Consider the following 20,277-nt stretch of genomic DNA (forward strand, 5'->3'; position numbering starts at 1 on the left):
ACCAAACGAAACAAAACCCCCAACAGAAAAAAAAAAAAAGCCCTCAACAACAGATGGAACAAGAACTCTGATTTTTGAGTCAATGATTCACTTACATCCTAATTGCCAATTAGATGTTCCACCTTGGAGGTCTGATTACATGTAGCCATGACATTTGCATAGGATGGGACACAGCTGTTCAAAGTGTATAGGCAAGAATACTGGAAGAGCAGAGAGATCATTTGGCCATCTATTTAGTAAGCAAGTGACTCTTGGAAATGAGAGTTGAAAATGGCATTTGGAATGGTATTGGGATGAGTGAGTATGTTTAAGGTTTGAGACTCTTGCCCAGTTACTTTTTGCCTTGGCCACTAAAGGTTTTAAAACAAGGGGATGACTTGATCAGAACGATTGCTCTGGTCAAGGTTGACCTGAGTTTACAGAAAGCTTAAAGAGGGATGAGCCCAGAGGAGCAAATACAATAGTGAGATTAAAGATTACCAAGATAAAACCACGGTTTTCAGCCGGGAAACAAAGGGCAATGGGCAATGGGCTGGAAAGAGAAAGGATCTGAAGCCTTCCTGGAATGCCAAGTCATCCAGGGACAAGAGATGGGACTTTTGGGATTGTGTGCATGTAGGACTGGAGATAAGCACAGGGGTGTGTGTGTGTGTGTGTGTGTGTGTGTGTGTGTGTGTGTGTGACCTAGGGCTTGAACTCAGGGCTTAGGCGCTGTCCCTGAGCTTTTGTGCTCAAGGCTAGTGCTCCACCACTTGAGGCACAGCTCCATTTGGCGACTAATTGGAGATGAGAGTCTCAAAGACTTTCCAGCCTAGTCTGGCTTCAAACCGGGACACTCAGATCTCAGCCTCCTGAGAAGTAAGGATTACAGGTGTGAGCCACCCGAGCACAGGTAGGCATAATTTTATATATTTGCATTTCGGTTTTGTGGAGGTCATTCAGAGAGAACATAAAGCTCAGCTGGGACCCGACCCAGAGACCTCAAAGCTTAGTTCCGGGATATAGTCCCGCCTCTACTACGGCCTGGTTATGCAAATGAGCGAGGTCCCGACGGGCGCCCCAGCCTAAGCTCCGCCCCCCGGGCCTCGCGCCTGCGTCCTTCCGCCCTCCCCTCCACCGCCCCCACCCGCGTGGTCGCCGCCACTGCAGCCGCCGGGAAGGAGCTGGGGGAGGACGGTGGCCTGCGAGGCTCGTCGCAGACAACGCGGCGGCGATGTCCGCGAGCCAGGCGAGCGCCGCGGCGGCAGCGGCGGGGCCTCGCGTGCGGCAGGGCGGCCTGGGCTTTGGCCTCCCTCCGGTTCCCTGGAAGCGGGCCGGTGAGCAGCAGCGCGGGAGCGGCAGCAGCAGAGGCGGAGGCCCCGGCGCGCGTCTGACTCCTTCGGCCTGAGCCCAGGGCGGCCGGGCGGCGCGGGGGACTGGAGGGGGTCCGCTGCCCGAGGATGGGAATTCTCTTCACCAGGATATGGAGACTGTTCAATCACCAGGGTGAGGGGCTCGGGGCCGCGGCCCGCCGGGCCGTGCGGTACGGTGGGGGGCTCGGGACACTTCCGGAGTGCGGGCGGCGCGGGGTGCGGGCGGCGCAGGTGCGGGCCCGGGATCCCGCCAGCCCTCCACCCGCCGGCTTGCGGGGTGGTTTGGGACTCGCCGTTCCTTGTCCTAGGGCAGTCCCAGGAAGTCGGCTCTGCCATAAACCCATTGCTCGGATTTCGCGACCCGGAATGGGAAAGGCCGCCACGTCCGAGGTCCTGACGTGGCCCGGGCCGGGCCTGTTTCTCCTCGCTTTCTTCTTTCAGCACGGAGGAATGCTGGGATCACCCGGCTTGGGGCGGGGGGTGGGGGGGTGGGTCGTGGGTTAGGGCCCTGGCCACCGCTGAGCTAGCGAGGATTGCAGAAAACGGAAAACTCAGCAGCACTCTTGGCTTGGCGGGGTGCACCCCGCGTCCGTGAGCCCCCTCGGCGGAGACGGCCTGCTCGGACTCCTGCCCTCCTGCGGCCTCCTGCAGAGCGATGAGTTTCTTTCCGTTTTATTTATGTATTTTTATATACCATCTTAATGTTAGGCTTAAGGCCATTAGCCTACCTGGGTGAGTTATTGGAGAGTTTTTGTGGATGTTTGTGTTTTTCCTTTTTGGCTGTTAAAAATGTTGAGTTTAACAGCAGGCTTAAAAAAATCATACTGTATTAGTTCACCTGAGGTCACTAGTAAGTTACTGTACAAAATACTTTTATGTATTTTGTAGGGAAACCGACGTTTATATATATATATGCATATATATGTATACATGCAGACAATTGTTGCGAAATACATGTCCGGTTTATTAAAATTGGTTACAAAATAAATGTGTAAAACTGGGGAAAAAAATCAGTCCTAACTCAAACTATATAGCTATTAAAATACAGTATAGTATGCTTCTTTAGGTTGGACTATTCAACCTTCTTCCTGTCGGTAAAACCAACTCTATACCCCTTCAGGAAGGAGCCACCCTTAGTAAAGAGATATGGGTGGCAGCACCAAGGGATCCTTTTATTTTATTTAAAGATTATAGTTTAGATCACGTGGTGCTAAGTGGAATTTTTCATAAAGTGAGAAAACCAGTTCTAATCAGCACTGTCTCTACACCTGTGTGTGTCCGGAAGGGGAGAGTGGGAACCAGCCACTAACATCAGTGAGCTTATGGGTACTCAGCTACAACACCTGGGATTTGTGGAGCCTGCAAATATTGAAACCTTAATCTCTATAGATTACAAGAATTAAAATTTATTCGTTGTAAAACAGCTGACAGTAGGCAAGGCCTAACCTAGTTTCAACTTTAATATTTTAAAACAATTTGAGTGAAGCTAGTGTTCTCTATCTTCAGGGTTTGCTTGTTGATTGAGCTCTGGTACTGAAAGGAAAGTAAGATATCTCTACTTTGTGGTTTGAATCAATGACAAAATTGTTTGCTTCCCTAAGTTAAAAATGAATTAGAACTTTCCAACTGCTACTTTCCAGGAGTAAATAACAAGGAAGTGCATTGATTATACCACTATAGATTGCTAATAGTCACATTCTTGTAGCCTGTATTCTGTGGTCATTTAAACTGGTCATTTACTTCCTTAGGAAATGCCAATACTGTGAAAGTGGGAGTAAACTTTCTCTTCAGTTAAACAGTGTGGTTGTCTTATCAGCAGTCATTTTTCTGACTATTGGACTTGCAAACAAAATATATGTTAGATGTTTTATTTTACCTTAAGGAGATTCAGGACACACTCATAAATTTTTTTGGTTTTATTTTCATTTTTTGTTTTTTTTTTTTTTTTTTGCCAGTCCTGGGCCTTGGACTCAGGGCCTGAGCACTGTCCCTGGCTTCTTTTTTGCTCAAGGCTAGCACTCTGCCACTTGAGCCACAGCGCCGCTTCTGGCCGTTTTCTATATATGTGGTGCTGGGGAATGGAACCTAGGGCCTCGTGTATCCGAGGCAGGCACTCTTGCCACTAGGCTATATCCCCAGCCCTTATTTTCATTTTTTAATGTTTTTTTCACAGCGACACCTGGGAAGAAGGTTTGAGGGATTGTGGAAGTTGCCATATTGAGCCATATTGTGAAACCCCTTTCAGAACAGCCTTTTTCGTTAAGCTTAAAATTACTGTGCAAGGCATAGATACTCAGGAGACTGTGATGGGAGGATCATAATTTGAAGCCAGCCTGCGTAGGAAAGTCTGAGAGACTCTGATCTCCAATTAAGCACTAAAAAAGCTGGAAGTGGATCTGTGGCTCATAGAGTGCTGTTGTTGCTCACAAAAACTCAGGGACAATGCCCAGACCCCAGACCCTGAGTTCAAGCCTCAGAACTGCTATCAAAAAATAACTTTTTTTTCCCCAAAACTGCACAGTGAAAGCCAATTTCATGCTTCACAAATTAGAGACGCCAAAAGCAATCAATATTCTGGATACTGTAATTTATGTCATCTTTAAAAAAAATGCTTCAACAATTCTTTATTTAAATAGTCATTTATTCCCCCTCTGAAAAGAGGCAGAGGAACTTTCCCAGGTTATACAGCTGTTAGGTGGCAGAATCTGGCAAGGTAAAATAAGAGATGTGTTGCTGGTTATTGGTCTCCTGACCTAATTTTCCTCTCTATTTTTCCTGTTAAAAGTCTTTCAGTGGCTGTAAATCTTAAACTTTGGGATTTAGAAGAGTTGCCATTAGTGACTTTTCATATATATATTAGAGTCTTTTACCAGTGATTTACTAAACCAACAAAAACAATATTTAGCTCCTGTCCTAGGTGATGGAAGTAAGGCAGGGAACAAAACAAACAAATCCCCTTGCTCTTGAGGAGCTTCCCTTCAGTTGTGGGGCCTAACAGTTTACATTTTTTGGCTTTTGCAAGGTTCAGTTCTAAGTGTTTCAGAGGATTGGCTAATTTAATCTTTACTTGGATGATTAACTTTTCATAATTTCTATTTTACTGGGCAAAGAAACATTAAGTGGTTTTGTCTGTTTTTTAACTCCATAAATTAAAAGCACCTAGAATTTTAACCAGGATTGGCTTCTGCCAGAGTTAGTGCTTACATCCACATACACACCTAACTTTCTTTGTCTAAGGATTTCTGTTAGATAAAAGAAGGAACTTTCTGACACTAGTGTGAATAAGAAAGAGTTTGTGAGTTTCCCTATTGGTAGCCTTCTTATTCCTCCTCTTATTAGTTCTTGGAAAGGGAGTTATAGATTAGAAGTGAGTGCCAGAGAAGCTGCCTGTGCCACACAAACTGGCGTGGCAAAGTCACTTCTGCTTATATAGCTTGTATAATTCAAGTGAGTTCAAACATGCAGAAGAGTACACGTGGAAGATGATTACGCAGAGAGTTAGTCTATGCCATTTTTCAGTATATGCCTCTTGGCTCTGAATGAGTTTTTTTTACATATCTGAAAATGAAGCTGAGTCCTTAAAATACTTTTCTTTTGCCAGCTGGCACAGAGTTAAGCTCTGTCAATAGACAGCAGTGGAGGGGCATTGCAGGAGGACAAGTTTTTCTTTATGGGTATGGTTACCATGTGGCTCTGGTGACAGGCCTGGCTCTTTGTGCACATACCTCACAGTGCTGGGCTCTGCAGTTTACCCTGAACCTACCTCAGCCAGAAACTGGTTTCCCCTAGAACCTAGAGTGGGGATTTCTAGGATTCTACAGGTACCTCACCGCACCTGCGTGGCTTTTCAGTGAGCAGTGACTGACCTCCAACACTCTTCCTCTGAGTCCGGAGAGACTGCAAGGGAAGCACTGTCTCACTCAGGGATGGGGTTTCTACTGGTTTGTCATTCCTGTAAGCTTTGATTTTTTTTTTTTTCTCACTAACAAATCTCATTCCAATCCCCTGTAAGACGTACTTTCTTTATATTAAACTTTACAAGTTCAAATGATTGTGTGGTTTATATCTCCTAATTGGCTCTCTAATTTTGCCATATGTAATTATTGTTTTTCCTTCAAGATAAAAGAGTTTAATTTTTCCCCTGAAGCTTTATTACTGTTGCTATAAATAACAAGTTTATTTTCAGGTTTTTTAAATTGATGACACTTCAGTTTTGAAAATTGACTTTTCAACCTAAATGGCTTCATCAGATATCTCCTTCCAAATCCTTTATATCTCCTAGGTCTGATTTGTTTACTGAAAGATAAATTATTTGTATTTATTTTTGCCAGTCCTGGAGCTTGAACTCAGGGCTTGGGTGTACTGTCCCTGAGCCTCCATGTTCAAGGCTAATGCTGTAACACTTGAGCCACAGTGCCACTTCTGGCTTTTTCTGAATAGTTTATTGGAGATAGGAGTGTCAAGCAGGGACTTTCCTTCCTGGGCTGGCTTCAAACCAGATCTTGGCCTCCTGAGTAGCATATTGTATACGTCAACTGCTGGTACCCAACTGAAAGATACATTGTTAAGCATAGACTTTTACACTCTGTGCTGAGCACTGAGGGAACAATAGTGAACATGAAGAATGGTTGTTGTTTTTTCCTCTTAAAATATAGTATTTGTAAGGCTTAGTGGTAATTTGCATATGAGATGAGAATATAGAATTGAGGTAACTCCCAATTTATTTGCTTTTGTGTTTTCTGACTTTGTATAGTTCATAAGGCCTCCAGAGTAACTACACTTAAAAAAATTTAATTTGGGGCTGGAAATATGGCCTAATGGTAAAGTGCTTGCCTCATATACATGAAGTCCTGGGTTCAATTCTTCAGCACCACATACATAGAAAAAGCCGGAAGTGGCGCTGTGGCTCAAGTGGTAGAGTGCTAGCCTTGAGCAAAAGGAAGCCAGGGACAGTGCTCAGGCCCTGAGTTCAAGCCCCAGGACTGGAAAAAAACAAAAAATTAATTTACTGCCATATTCAAAAGTATATAGATAGTTATTTGCCTTATTACTTACTTTGTTTTGGTGTTTTTGAGAATAGATGTCATTGTTCAGTTCAAGTTGCCCTCAAACTTTTGGTTGTTCTATCTCTGCTCCCTCAACAGGCACATGAATCCATGCTCAGCTGATTTAAACTTTTAGAGACTGGCAACGAAAGGAGCTGCCTGAGTGTGTAAAAAGGAAATGAAAGAGAAGGGAAATGAGGAAAATAAGAAGGATTATTGTGACAAAACTACTTATAGATTGGTAAACTAAAGCCAAAATGATAAGTCAGAATTCCATCAACGCATATAACAGTATGTAATTGTTTTGGCTTATATGAGTAACTGCAGGAGTGCTGTAGCACAGATAATGTAAAAGAAAAATTATAAGCATGAAACTTGTTATGATTCACATTTTGCGTGTGCATGTTTTACTTTAGAGTCCATTTGTCTGGAAGGACATTTAACACTTCTCAGGCTCCAGATTTGTGTTTGGTATGGAGTCTTGCTTCATCTTTTTATTATTATAAAGGTGACATACAGAGGGGTTATAGTTATGTGAGTCAGGTAAAGAGTACATTTCTTTGTAGGCGATGCCACCCCTTTTGTTCCTTCCCAGTTTTTCTCCTGTCCCCACCCACAAATTGTAAAGTTCATTTTCCACAATGTTTAGTGAGTACCAGTGCTGCATTGGTTGATTACTTTTTTGTTGTTGTTGGTTGTAGGGCTTGAACTCAGGGCCTGAGTCCATTTTTGCTCTTTCGCTCAAGGCTAGTTGAGCCATAGCTTCACTTGGGGTTTTTGAGTGGTTAACTGAAGAGTCTCTTAGGGACTTTCCTGCCCAGGCTGGTTTTGAGCCAGGATTCTCAGATCTCAGCTTCCTCAGTAGCTAGGATTATAGGCATGAGCCACTGGCACTATCATTCTTTATTTTCCCATCATGCCAGATATGGATTCTCATACTGTATTATTTCCCATATTTTCTGTCCTCATTTAAAAAAAATTTTTCCTAAGCGTTGTTGAAAAAAGACAAAAAGTTTAAATGTTTATCCACTGTAGGTTATGGTATCTGGTTTCAGTTTATTGATTGTCTGGTCCATTCTGTACATTGGCTTAAAAGAAGAGGTATCTTGAAACTGCCAACATCTTTCCTCAGTAGGCAGTCAGTTTATGAGATGAAGTCTTTCTGGTATGAGCCTCTTCTGCCATCAACCTTATTCCTCCTGTTTCTATTATCTGTCAAATAATGGTTTGGTTTAGGGCAGGTTTACCTAGCCTGTCACATTCTTTTCAGACAATAGAACATTTGCCTATTATTTGATAGGTAGATTCAGATAAAATTCTTTTTTTTTTTTTTTTGCCTGGCTAGGTCTTCCTAAATAGTTAGGAAAAGTAGTTTAGAATCAGTAAATACTACTTAGGGGCATAGCTAAAAACAAATACCCACCTTGACCTAAACCAGATGAGGGTTTTTTGTTTGTTTTTAATTTGAAAGCTAATCCTGGAAGGCTGGATAGTTTCTTCATTGATGATGTCCTGCTCTTGAAACTCCTTTTAGAATTTCTTTGGCGATTTTTTTAAGGGATTATGCCTCATTTAACAATAAAAAAGATAGTACTTATTTTAAGTACCTTTTTCTTTTTTTTTTCTTTTTTTTTTTTTTGGCCAGTCCTGGGGCTTAGACTCAGGGCCTGAGCACTGTCCCTGGCTTCTTTTTGCTCAAGGCTAGCACTCTGCCACTTGAGCCACAGCGCCACTTCTGGCCATTTTCTGTATATGTTGTGCTGGGGAATTGAACCTAGGACCTCATGTATATGAGGCAGGCACTCTTGCCACTAGGCCATATCCCCAGCCCAAGTACCTTTTTCTTTATGACCAAAATAAAACCAAGTAACCCCCTTCTTTAAAATCAAATTAATCTAAAAGGTGTAACAGTGGCTCTTGCCTATAATTCTAAGCTACTCAGGAAGCTGAGGATTGCTAGTTAAAGCCAGCTCAGGCAGGAAAGTCCAGGAGAGTGTTCTCTCCAAGAAAACTACCAAAAAGCTATAAGTAGAGCTGTTGCTGAAGTGATAGAGTACTAACTGAGCAGAAAAGTTCAGGGATAGTGCTCAGGTCCTGTGTTCTAGCTCCAGGCAGGCAAGCACACACAAATTGTCTTCAGAAATTAAAGGATTTGACACCATTGAAGGGTGTTCAGAATTTTACATCTTAGGTTCTGAAAGTAATTGCAACAGAATAGTGAAAAAAATAGCATTGTTGAAATAAATGTTTAGTCTCCTTAAGCTATTAATTACCACATAAGAAACTAAAATTTCCTTACATTTTGAGATACACACACACTTCTATTGTTATAAGGGTACCATTTCTTTCATTGGACAGCATCAATGTATTTTCCTCCCAAGTTTTGGAAAGTTTAATTTTTGCCCTGTCCCTAATATATGGTGTTATAAAATGTATTTCTGGAACACTAGCCGGCATTTTAAGAATGCACTATAGAAATCAGTAACAATGGGCTGGTAATGTGGCTTAGTGGCAAAGTGCTTGCCTAGCATGCATGAAAACCCTGGGTTTGATTCTAGTACCACAAAAAACAGAAAAGGCCAGAGGTGGTGCTGTGGCTCAAGTAGTAGTGTGCTAGCCTTGAACAAAAGAAGCTCAGGGATAGTGCCTAGGCCCTCAGTTTAAGCCCCCAAACTGGCCAAAAATAATAAATAAATAAAATCAATACCCATGTAAGAAACTTATTAATGTCTATACAGGTACTTATATGAATAGAATTAATAAGATGTCATTGTAAGGAAATACTTAATTTGGAGGCATAGAAAAACATAGTGGTAGAAGCTCCACCTCAGCTACTGTAACCACATCGCCGACCAGTCCATCAACCTGCTCACCGCAGTCGGCACCACCACCCGAGACTCCCTGACAGAGATTAACCTCTCAGACTGCAGTAAGGTCACTGACCAGTGCCTGTCCTTCTTCAAACGCTGTGGAAATATCTGTCATATTGACCTGAGGTACTGCAAGCAAGTCACTAAGGAAGGCTGTGAGCAGTTCATAGCTGAGATGTCAGTGAGTGTCCAGTTTGGGCAAGTGGAAGAAAAACTCCTACAAAAACTGAGGTACTCCAAGGCCAAGTGTGTAAATACAGAGGGTCCTCAGGCCGGGAGGGAAGGAGAGACTACAAGAGAAACGAAGGCTTCTCCTTCCCTTTGGAACTTGGATGAACAGAATGATTCCAGTTTGCAAGTCTTGCCAGGGAGAAGCCGCCCACCCGGCCATGGGGGATAAGCGAGCCAGACTCAACCTCCGGTCTTTCTGCAATGTGACTGCACCACGACCATTTCTGAGGCGGCTTAGAGAAGTCATTCCTGGCAGGGAGGAGACTAGACTGTAAGGAAATACTCTTACAAGCCTAGAGGTTTTCCTTGGTGGTGTGTCTGTTTTGGACGCCATGTTCCTTGCAGTGACAGGGTTTCTGGTGTCAACATTACGTGGACCACACACCACATCTGCTGCCGTCTAGACACAATTAGTTTGATTTTGTTATATCTTACATTATGCAGAACTATTTGTACAAATTGTTTAAAGGTTATTTATGCAAGGTTTGACTGCATACTAGTGTTTTTATTGTTTTGAGATACCCACCTTTCCTGGTTTCCTTCAGGTAGGATAGTACTTAACCTGTACTTAGCAGCACAGAACCATGGACAGATGTGGACAGATGTGCCCAGGTCACACCGCGTGGGCTGCGACCTTCCTCTTAAAAGCATGCTTAACTGGAAGCTGAGAGCCCACTTTGTACGGCAAGAAGTTACTATACAAGCATCTTGTGAATAAATGTAAATTATAGTCAAGTAAGACATTTTGCTGAGTTTCCTCTATAGAGAATTCATCTTTTCTTCCAAATTCCACAACTGAGACTTGAGCCTTTGCACTCAGGAGGGTTTTGCTCCAGCATGAGCTTTTGTATTCTACATAGTCTAATTTATACAACATGAGTCAAAAAGTAGATGTCCGACACAGCCTTGCGTTCCCTTTTTTCTCCTTCAAGGCATAAATTAAGTTCTTGTTTAGGTTCACAAGTTGTCAAGTTCTGTACTCATAAGTGCCATTGTTGTACGGTGGTGTTTCCTAGGCCTTCCCTGTTTCGGTTTTAGCTTTGTTGAATTTGTATAAATAATTGTATCCCCCCAAAAAAACATAGGGGTAGAAAGACAGGATTACCATACTGTTTAGAAACTTTATGGTAGGGCAACACCTGCACTGTTGAAGGCATGGTGCTATTGTCAAGATGAGATTTATTGCCTATAATACTCCCTAGGGTGGAATTCCTTCCTCCCCAAATGATGATTTTATTTTAATTAATGTTAGTAGGACTTGAACTCGGGGCCTGAGTGCTGTCCCTGAACTCTTTTACTTAAGGCTTATGCTCTCACTTTGAGCCACAGCTTCACTTCTGGTTTTCTGGTGGTTAATTGGAGATAAAAGTGTTTGGCTTTGAATCGTAATCCTCAGGTCACAGTAGTTAGGACAGGCGTAAGCCACCAGCCCCTGAAAATGATAGTAAATGAGTCATGCTATGTTATTTTTCTCAGGGAAAGATGCTCATCGATGTTATATGCTTAATAAAAATAGAGAGACATCTTGGGATGGAGCTGTTAGATGTTAGTTACTAATTTGGCTTATGGGTGTTAGGTCAGGGTGAAATGACCACAATTGTTAATCAGTTTTGTGCTGTTGGTTTTCTCTTCTCTTTCTCTCTTTTTCTTTTCTTTTCATGGAGTCCTGCAAGATTGCCCAGTCAGGCCTAGAATTTAGGATTTTTCTGCTATTGGGTGCTTCCCAACAGCCGGGATTACAGATGTGCTCTGCTGTGCCTCACCTGTCAGACAATTTTAAACCTTGTTTTTCTTGGGCACTGGTATGTCATGTGTGTAATCCTAGCCACTCAAGAGGCTAACAGGGTTGAGGCTCAAACCTGGTAAAGGCAAACAAGTCCAGGAGACTCTCTCCAATTAACCAGCAATATTCATGACTGGTGGTATGGCTTAAGTGGTAGAATCCTAGCTGTGAGTGGAAAAAAAGTGAACAAGAGATCAAAGCCCCAAATTCAAGAGTTAGTACTGTGGTGCGCACGCGCACGCACACACACACACACACACACACACACACACACACACACAGATTTATGTACTAATCTAACTTTTTTTTTGCCAGTCCTGAGGCTTGGGACTTAGGGCTTTAGCACTGTCCCCGGCTTCTGTTTGCTCAAGGCTAGCAGTCTACCACTTGAGCCACAGCACCACTTCTGGCTTTTTCTATTGATGAAGTACTGAGGAATCGAACGTAGGGCTTCATGCGTGCAAGGCAAGCACTGTACCGCCAAGCCATATTCCCAGCATCCTTACATTTTTATTTATACATGATTTTGGTAAAATGCCTCTCTGAGTTTGCCTACTCTAGAATTGCGGAGCTGGGAGACAAAAGACCACATATTATGTCAATTCACCAGAAGGCCATCTATGACACCTCTTGACCCCCTTAAAAGGTTTTCTACATATTACTAACCTTTCAATAGGTAACAATAGTGTTCTTCCACTCAAGTCATCTCTAACCATGAAATAGACAGTGCTCTGGGTCTTTACAAAGCCGGTATGAGGGGACAGTACTCACCTTGTGCCAGGAAGTGTAGTGTACAGGTCAATGTGTTATAAACAGTTGAATGGTGCTTTATTAAGCTGAGATTAGTGTACAGAAATAATGGTGGTAAGTGTTATGCTGGAAGTGTAGAAAGGCAGAAGAAAGTAATTTCTAATGAAAGACTAGACCTTAAAAGATTAGTAGAAATTCCCTGCTTCTGCCATGAGCAGAGTTGAAAACATTTGTTGTTGAGTGTATATCCTGAAGGGAAAGCTGACTTTAACTTTAGGTAGCTGGCAATAATGATGAGAGAGAAGGCTGAACCCAGTTGTGAAAGTCAAATAAGAGTGGCATTATCAGCCCTGTAGTATAGAAAACATACGGTAGAAACAAAAGGTGGATTTGAGAGAGACCACTTGGGGGAAGAGATCAAAAGAAGAGCTGAGAGGGACTTTACCTAAGAAAGTGAGCCATAATCAGTATTTTTTTTAGATGGAATCAATAGAACATGTTAACAAATAAGCATTGGGATAAGTGTAGGAGAAATTTGGGAGCACAGGTTAGAAACTGTTTTGATGCTAGGCATTCCTGTGTGCTATCTTAATTGTTACACTATCCTGAAAGATTGTATTTCCTCTTTTATTTTACAGCAAAGAAACAAGGTCTTGTAATTAAACATTAATATGTAGAATCAATGTGAATTAATATAATTTCTTAAGGGAAAGAATCTTGGGGCCAAAGAGGTAGTTGCCACAGTTACTTTATCCTGTGAATTTTTCCACTCCTTAGTTTTTGATACAAGTCAATAATTTATGACTATTTTTCATGGTTCTGTGAGTTGACTGACCTCAATCAGCAAGCTTTAGATTGTAAAGTTTTTTTTTTTTTTTTTTTGTTACAGTCAGATGGCAGCTGGAACTATAGAAGCATCTACAGCTTTTAAGCAGGTTGCTTGTCATAGATAGCTTCTTTATTCTTGGGTCTAGTATGTCAGCTGGAATGGCTAAAACTGGGGAGGCTGGCTGTTGGGAGGTCAGCCAATTTTTTTCTCACCATAAAATCTGACCATCCCAGTTTTCCTCATTTGACTGCACAGATTCTTGGACTTTTATAGTGTCTGCTTACCCTGCGTGGGAATTGTCTAAAACCACCAGGTGGCAAATAAGTGATTTTTTTTTTGGTAGTCTAGGTTCAGAAATCAAACATCATTACTTCTACTGCATTCTGTGTATTAAAAGTGAGTCATGGTTCAGCATCAAGAGGAGGGGATATCCAAGACCATGACTATGTAAGAACATCTCTGGAGACTAGCTTCCTCCACACACTGCTGTCTTTAGGATATGATTTTATACTCTGGAAATAGATGAATGCCAAGGTGCCATAATGACATATGAAGTAGCTAAATCCTGGAGAACATGAAGAGGAGACAGTTAAAAACAAAGCAGAAGTCAAGTCTACTCGTAGTAAAGTATAATCAGCGTTATCTTGACAGTCTACAATAAGTGAATTTTTGACTCAAATTTTAGGCTTCTATTATATAAGTGTATATATGTGAGATGGATGAATGGGAAAGAAAAACTGCTCTTTGTAATTCATAACTATAAATCATACCTACATTTAAACCATCAAACCATGGTAACATGATAAATGTAAGGATTTGTGGCTCTGGTGGCAATGACTCCTCTTGGACTTCTGTGGCATCACAGTCTCTTAAATTTTCTTCCTGTCTCCTGACAGTTTGGTAGAAAGAGTATAGTGCTTCTGGCTGCCTCCAGAGGATGCTGGAAAGATAAGAGGTCTCTGTAGAATGAGGAGGGCAAGGGAAATAAGCTTAACAATTGAGCACAATTCTGCTGGCATTGTTGAGTTTTAAGAAGGTAAGATATGCCATGAAGCAAATTTACTGTAGAAAGAAAGGGGAAAGACAAATCTTTTATGTATGTCAATGTTTCTTTAAGGTATTTTGTTTCTTTATTTCAGAGCACAAAGTTATCATTGTTGGGTTGGATAATGCAGGGAAAACAACCATTCTTTACCAATTGTAAGTATTAACTACCTTAAAATGTTAATTTGTTGTTACCCAGGTGATATTTGATCAGTGAAAGTGAAAGAATTTATGTGGGATTTTCTCTGAAAGAAAGCAAGTTAACCATAAACCAGAAGCCAAATTTAACCATATCTTTATAGAAAGAACTAGAAATTTATCACATTGAGCATCCTGTTCAGTTGTTTTGTACTAAAGCTCTTTTGCATTTGGAGAGGTGAAAAATAATTGTTTATTGACTTTTCCTGGCATGATCTAGATTATTATCCAGTTCCACTTCTTTGTAAATCTTACTTTGTTGATGATATGAGTTAGTGGAAAAGGGATAGTTTGCTATAAAATATATAAGATCAGGCTGCTTCGCTTCTCAGCTGAAAAATTGTTCAAACAAGCTAGCTCCCTTACTAATTAAAAAATATATATGGTGTTTTTTTTCCAGTTCTATGAATGAAGTTGTACATACATCACCTACAATAGGAAGTAATGTAGAAGAGATAGTGATAAATAATACACGTTTCCTAATGTGGGATATTGGTGGCCAAGAATCTCTTCGTTCTTCCTGGAATACTTACTATACTAACACAGAGGTAATATTTTTTAATTATGTTAAATCTTCTATCAACACAGTGTTCTGTAAATGCTTAGATTTAAAACTTTTAATCTTTTGGGCTGGGGATATAGCCTAGTGGCAAGAGTGCCTGCCTCGGATACACGAGGCCCTAGGTTCGATTCCCCAGCACCACATATACAGAAAACGGCCAGAAGCGGCGCTGTGGCTCAAGTGGCAGAGTGCTAGCCTTGAGCGGGAAGAAGACAGGGACAGTGCTCAGGCCCTGAGTCCAAGGCCCAGGACTGGCAAAAAAAAAAAAAAAAAACTTTTAATCTTTTAAAAATACAGCAGTGTTTTTGATACATGGAGTTTAAGTATAGTAGAGTATTTGATTAGCTATTTTAGTATTTTTCTGCATATTATTCCATTTCTGGAAGGAAAATTACTACTTGATTAGTCTCTGTGTCATTGGTCCTAGACCAAGTGTTTCCATAATGACTTCCATCTCACAGTTTGTAATTTTATTTCTTATATTTGCTAGGAGAAGGACATTCTAGTTAAATGAGCAGGCTCTTAAAGTTTTGAATCTTAGCCTATTGTACTGTGCTTTTTTTTTTTTAATGCAATACAAAGCAAGTGGCTCATATCTGTAATCCTAGCTACTAAGACGTATAAGATTTTAGGATCACGATTTGAAACCAGCTGGGGCAGGAAAGTCTTTGACTCTTCTCTCCAATTAACTACCAAAAGAAAAAAAAGATGAAAAAAACCTGAAGGTAGAGCTGTGGCTCAAGTGGTAAGAATCCTAGCCTTGGTTGGAAAAGATCAAAGACACAGTAACCAGGCCCTGAGTTCAAGCCACAGGACCAGCACAAAAGGGAGGGAAGGAAGAAGGATCATAATGATAGGACATTAACTTGGACATTATAGATGAATTAACTCTCCATTCACCCTGTTTCCCTATTTCTTTTTGGTGGAGAGCTTTCATTGTATCTTCTATCATTTTCTTCCTCAGGTTAAGGAGCTCTACTTTAAGGAAGCAGATTTAAATTATACAAGAGAGAGTTTGTTTTTAGATACAGTTACTGTTTTACTTTTTAATTTAAAAAGATTTCAGAAGGAAGGATTTAAAGATGGGAACTAGTTCTGGCAGAAGGAATGTCTTGGTTAGTATCTGTGGAATTGTATAAAACATTTTTAAAGATAACTGTCCAGATTTGGAATATAATGAACTTGCCAGTCAAGTACTATTATATAGTTAGATACAGTGTTTACTTTTTGAAAATTCCAGTGGAATCATAAACTTGGATTCAGTCTATAACATTTTAATGGATATACAATAAATTCTATATGTAGACTTTATTATAAAAAAGGACAATTTGATAACTCACATTACTTACATTCATGTCCTTTTAAGTTTTCAAATGGATCTTAGTAAGTAATATATACCTGGAAGTAATTTAAACTTTGGACTATAACAATTGTTTTTCTTATGATGAGGTATGTTTTTTTTTCTTTATAGTGTAACTAGTTGGATATAGGCCCGTTAGTATTGAAGACTAGTTTAAAAAACAAATGTATTCTATTTTGGTTAAAATGTTAGCATCATACTATTTTATTTTCCTTAAAATCAGTAAATAGGGTGGGCAGTGTGGCTTCGTGGTAGAGTGCTTGCCTAGCATGCATGAAGCCCTAGGTTTGATTCCTCAGTACCACATAAACAGAAAAGGCCAGAGGTGGTGCTGTGGCTGAAGTGATAAGAATGCTAGCCTTGAGCAACAACAACAAAAGGCTCAGGGACAGTGCCCAGGTTCTGAGTTCAAGCCCCTAGGACTGGCAGAAACAAACAGTAAATACATTTGACTTAGAAATGGATGAAACCTTTAGACTTTGGTTTTCAAATAGTACCACAAGATTCTGATATCTTGGTGGGCATGTATACACATAATTCTAGCCTTCAGAAGACTAAAGCAGGAGGTCCTAGAGTTTAAGAGTAACCTGGGTTATTTTGTTGAAACCCTGTCTCAAATAAAGAAAAGAAAGGATTTTAATGTTGTGATATTAGGGGCCTTTATAGTTTTTCAAATGCAAAATCATGTAATCGCTCTTTTTTGTCATCTTTTTAGTTTGTAATAGTTGTTGTGGACAGTACAGACAGAGAGAGGATTTCTGTAACTAGAGAAGAACTCTATAAAATGTTAGCCCATGAGGTAAGTCATCTTTTTACCTTAAATACTGGAGGAAGGTAATGCGTATTTGTATTACACTTGTTCTTCCCAATTTCTCATGAGGATGCTATTTTAGAACTTAAAAGAAACATTAGTTCTAAACACCTAAATCTAAATTTTTTTTTTCAAATGATCCAACTTTTCTGAAACTTCACAAGTGAGGCTTGGAGACACAAGCTTATAACTATAAATAGCATACAGAAGTTGCTAAGTATATGTGTCTTGAAGTTGCTATTTATCTTGTTGAGTAAAAACATACGCCATTTTAATAATATCTCTACTACTTATAGCTGCAAGTGTTTAAAATGACTCATGTACCAAAAAAAGATCATATTTGCCTTAAACATTGCCATCTTGCTCTGTCAAATTGATGGACAGTCTCAGTCTAGTATGTTTTCTGCTGATGTCATAAAATAGGGAAAGTAGATTTATTTTAAGTTAAATCAAGATCTCTAAATAAAATTTGAACGTTTTCAATGTAGAAAAAATTATACTCAGTGTTTTATTGTGTAGACCCTTAAATAAATGGCCTTACTGTGTTTTTATATTTTCAGCTTAGGAATTTCTCTAAATAATTTCAAAATTAACACTTGATAAGTACAAATTACTTGTAAAGTAGTATATAGTATGTGTCCTAACTTGTGTCAGAGCTTTGTTCTCTAAATCACACCAGCATTTGCAACCTGACCTATAAAAGACTTGAACATGCACTAGGAAGAGTTGTTGAAACCTAACAGGATGGGAATTCAATCCCATGGAATATCCATTTACTTAGTGGCTCAGTCACATATCAATTACTATTGATGGTCCATTTTCTATTTAGGATAAGAGAAAGGAATAATGTCCTTAATGGTGACTACATACAAATTATAATCCATCTCCTGAAATGTTTGCATTTTTATAGGGATATATGAATGGATTATAATTGTAACTCATAGAACATAATGTGAAAATTATTCACATTTAGAAATATTCCTTTCTGAACATGCTATTCAAGAACGGTTATCAGCTGTAATAGCATTAAGAGCTGCCATCCTGAAGAGGGCACTGTGACTAAAAGTCAGGCTCTTTTCTTTATTCAAAAATTGTGTGTGTGTGTGTGTGTGTGTGTTAGTACTGGAGCCTGATCTCTCCACTTAGAGCTATTGATTGACTTTTACTATCAAAGCTGAGGCTCATTCATTTGAGCTGTGCCTCCAGTTTCAACTTTTTGCTGATTAAATGGAGACACATGAGTATCTCAGTTGTGTCTGGTTGGGCTGCCTTAGAGCCTCAGTCCTCAGGTCTCAGCCTCCTACACAGCTAAGATTATACGTATACCTGGCTTGGATTCTTACTTAAACACAAATATGTGTGTGTGTGTGTGTGTGTGTGTGTGTGTGTGTGTGTGTATGTATAATTAAGACATCACAATCTCTAAGAAGATGCCTAGCATGATTAAGGCCCTGTGTTTAATCCCTCAGTACTGCAAAAAGATGAAGAAGAAAGATGACATTTAACACAGTTGAGAAGATTTGCAAGCATAACAACAAAACATTAGTTTTTGTCAGTACTTTTTACTTTATATAAGTAGAATTTTATGGGACTTTAATTCACCAGTACTAGCCTTCATGGATTCATGACCTAAGAACCATAAATAGAATTTAGGTCATGTACTTATTCCCAAAAGTGTACATAAACTTTAAAAAATATTTTACATGTGTGCATTTTTATGTGGAACAGGGAGGTAACTTTGACTTGATATCCAGTAAGTCTTGCCTTAAGTTTTGAGGTAGACACAGTGGGCCAGAAAGAGACTAGGAACCATTGGCCTATTCTAGGAAGAAAAGCTACCAGTCATCTTGTGTGTATATATTGGAAAGGGGTTCATGTGGTGGATATCTTGCTCACATCAGGTTTACAATGAATGTTAAGTTATAAAAAAAAAAAAACACATTCAGAAAGTTTAAAGAACTTTGCATAGAGTTGTAGCATAGAAGTGTTAAGAGTGTAATATCTAACTGGGGAAATTTTATAAGTTTTTGCCCATCCAAGATGACTCTTACTCAAATCTAAGAAGTCTTCTTGGCAACAACTCTGAGGTCTGAGGATGAATAGAATTGGGTTAGGATAGTGTTTCTTAACTGAGAACTAAGCACTAAACGCCTAAGACATACATTATAGGTAATTACTTCACTTACTGCTTGTGCACTTAGAAGATATTAGCTATATCCACTGTTGGAAGACATGCAGTGTAGTCATGGAAATCACTTTTTATAGAACTTTTTTCCTTTGTGGAACTCTGATTACCAAAGGCTGGTTTAGGAGATTGGAGGGAGGGGAATGTATATAGGTAAAATGATTTGAATAATGTGGAGATAACTGTTCAAAATTGTTGAGAACAGTAGATATATGGTCATTTAAAGAAGAGTATTTAAGCCAGCAAGGTAGCACATGCCCATGATCCCAGCACTCAGGAAGATTATGAATTTGAAAAAAATCAATAAAATAAAGCAGAGTATTTATATAATGAGTAATGTTAAGTAAGTCAGGAAGTGTAAGGTAAAATAGAAGAGTACAGGTATGGTAGAGTTTTGGCAAGCCTTTGAGAGCCAGATAATAAAGAGCTACTTTCTTATTGGCCATGAGGCCTACATCTTATATTCGAATATATAAATATATTTGAAGATAGGAAATACAGGGTACAATAAAAAAGTACGCTAAAACGGATAAATATGTAAGTCCATACACTTATATATTCACTTAAAGTTTATTCCGTTTTAAGTTGACTTCTCCAAGCCTAGGAGCTGTGAGTTAGTTTAGTGTAGAATAATTTTTAAAATTCTGTACAGAGGCTGGCTATGGCATTGGAGGTAGGATGATTGCTTTCTAAAGCAAGCTGGCAAATAGTTGTGAGACCTTTTCTGAAAAGTAAACTGAAGCAGAAAAGACTGGAGATAGAGATGAAGTGCAAAGATTCCAAGTTCAATGTGAAACCCAGTACTGCTGAAAGAGGGGGAAAAGACATAAGCAGGTATAGTTGGGTGGGATACTAGTGGTTGAGAATAGAGTTTAAAAAATAAAAACAGATTCTAGGTTACTAAGATTATGGAAAAATTGTTGACTTGGAAAATAAGCTCAAAAATGTATTCTCATTAGAAGTTTTGTTTGCTTTCATAGGACCTAAGAAAAGCTGGATTGCTGATTTTTGCTAATAAACAAGATGTTAAAGAATGCATGACTGTAGCAGAAATCTCCCAGTTTTTGAAGCTCACTTCCATTAAGGATCACCAGTGGCATATCCAGGCATGCTGTGCTCTTACTGGAGAGGGGTAAGAAGTCTTCCCCTTAGGTAACATGTGTTTAGTCTAAAAATGTATTTCTTAAAATAATTTAAGTATTTAAGGGGGAGATGTGAAACAGTTGAAGTCTACGGATTTCTTTTAGAATGATTCTG

General features: G+C 39.8%; 1 protein-coding gene across 1 annotated transcript in view; it reads left to right on the forward strand.

The window, feature by feature from the left end:
* Positions 1 to 1,143: 1,143 nt before the first annotated feature.
* Arl5a (ADP ribosylation factor like GTPase 5A) overlaps positions 1,144 to 20,277 on the forward strand; it is a 28,017-nt gene continuing 8,883 nt past the window's right edge. Inside the window, exons 1-5 of the mRNA XM_048345480.1 lie at positions 1,144 to 1,485; positions 14,000 to 14,060; positions 14,503 to 14,650; positions 16,740 to 16,823; positions 20,001 to 20,152. Of these exons, the coding sequence (XP_048201437.1) occupies positions 1,440 to 1,485; positions 14,000 to 14,060; positions 14,503 to 14,650; positions 16,740 to 16,823; positions 20,001 to 20,152 (491 nt within the window). The 5' untranslated portion in view covers positions 1,144 to 1,439. The remainder of the gene's footprint in view (positions 1,486 to 13,999; positions 14,061 to 14,502; positions 14,651 to 16,739; positions 16,824 to 20,000; positions 20,153 to 20,277) is intronic.

Source organism: Perognathus longimembris, chromosome 4 (genome assembly GCF_023159225.1).
Source record: "Perognathus longimembris pacificus isolate PPM17 chromosome 4, ASM2315922v1, whole genome shotgun sequence".
Taxonomy (NCBI): Eukaryota; Metazoa; Chordata; class Mammalia; order Rodentia; family Heteromyidae; genus Perognathus; species Perognathus longimembris.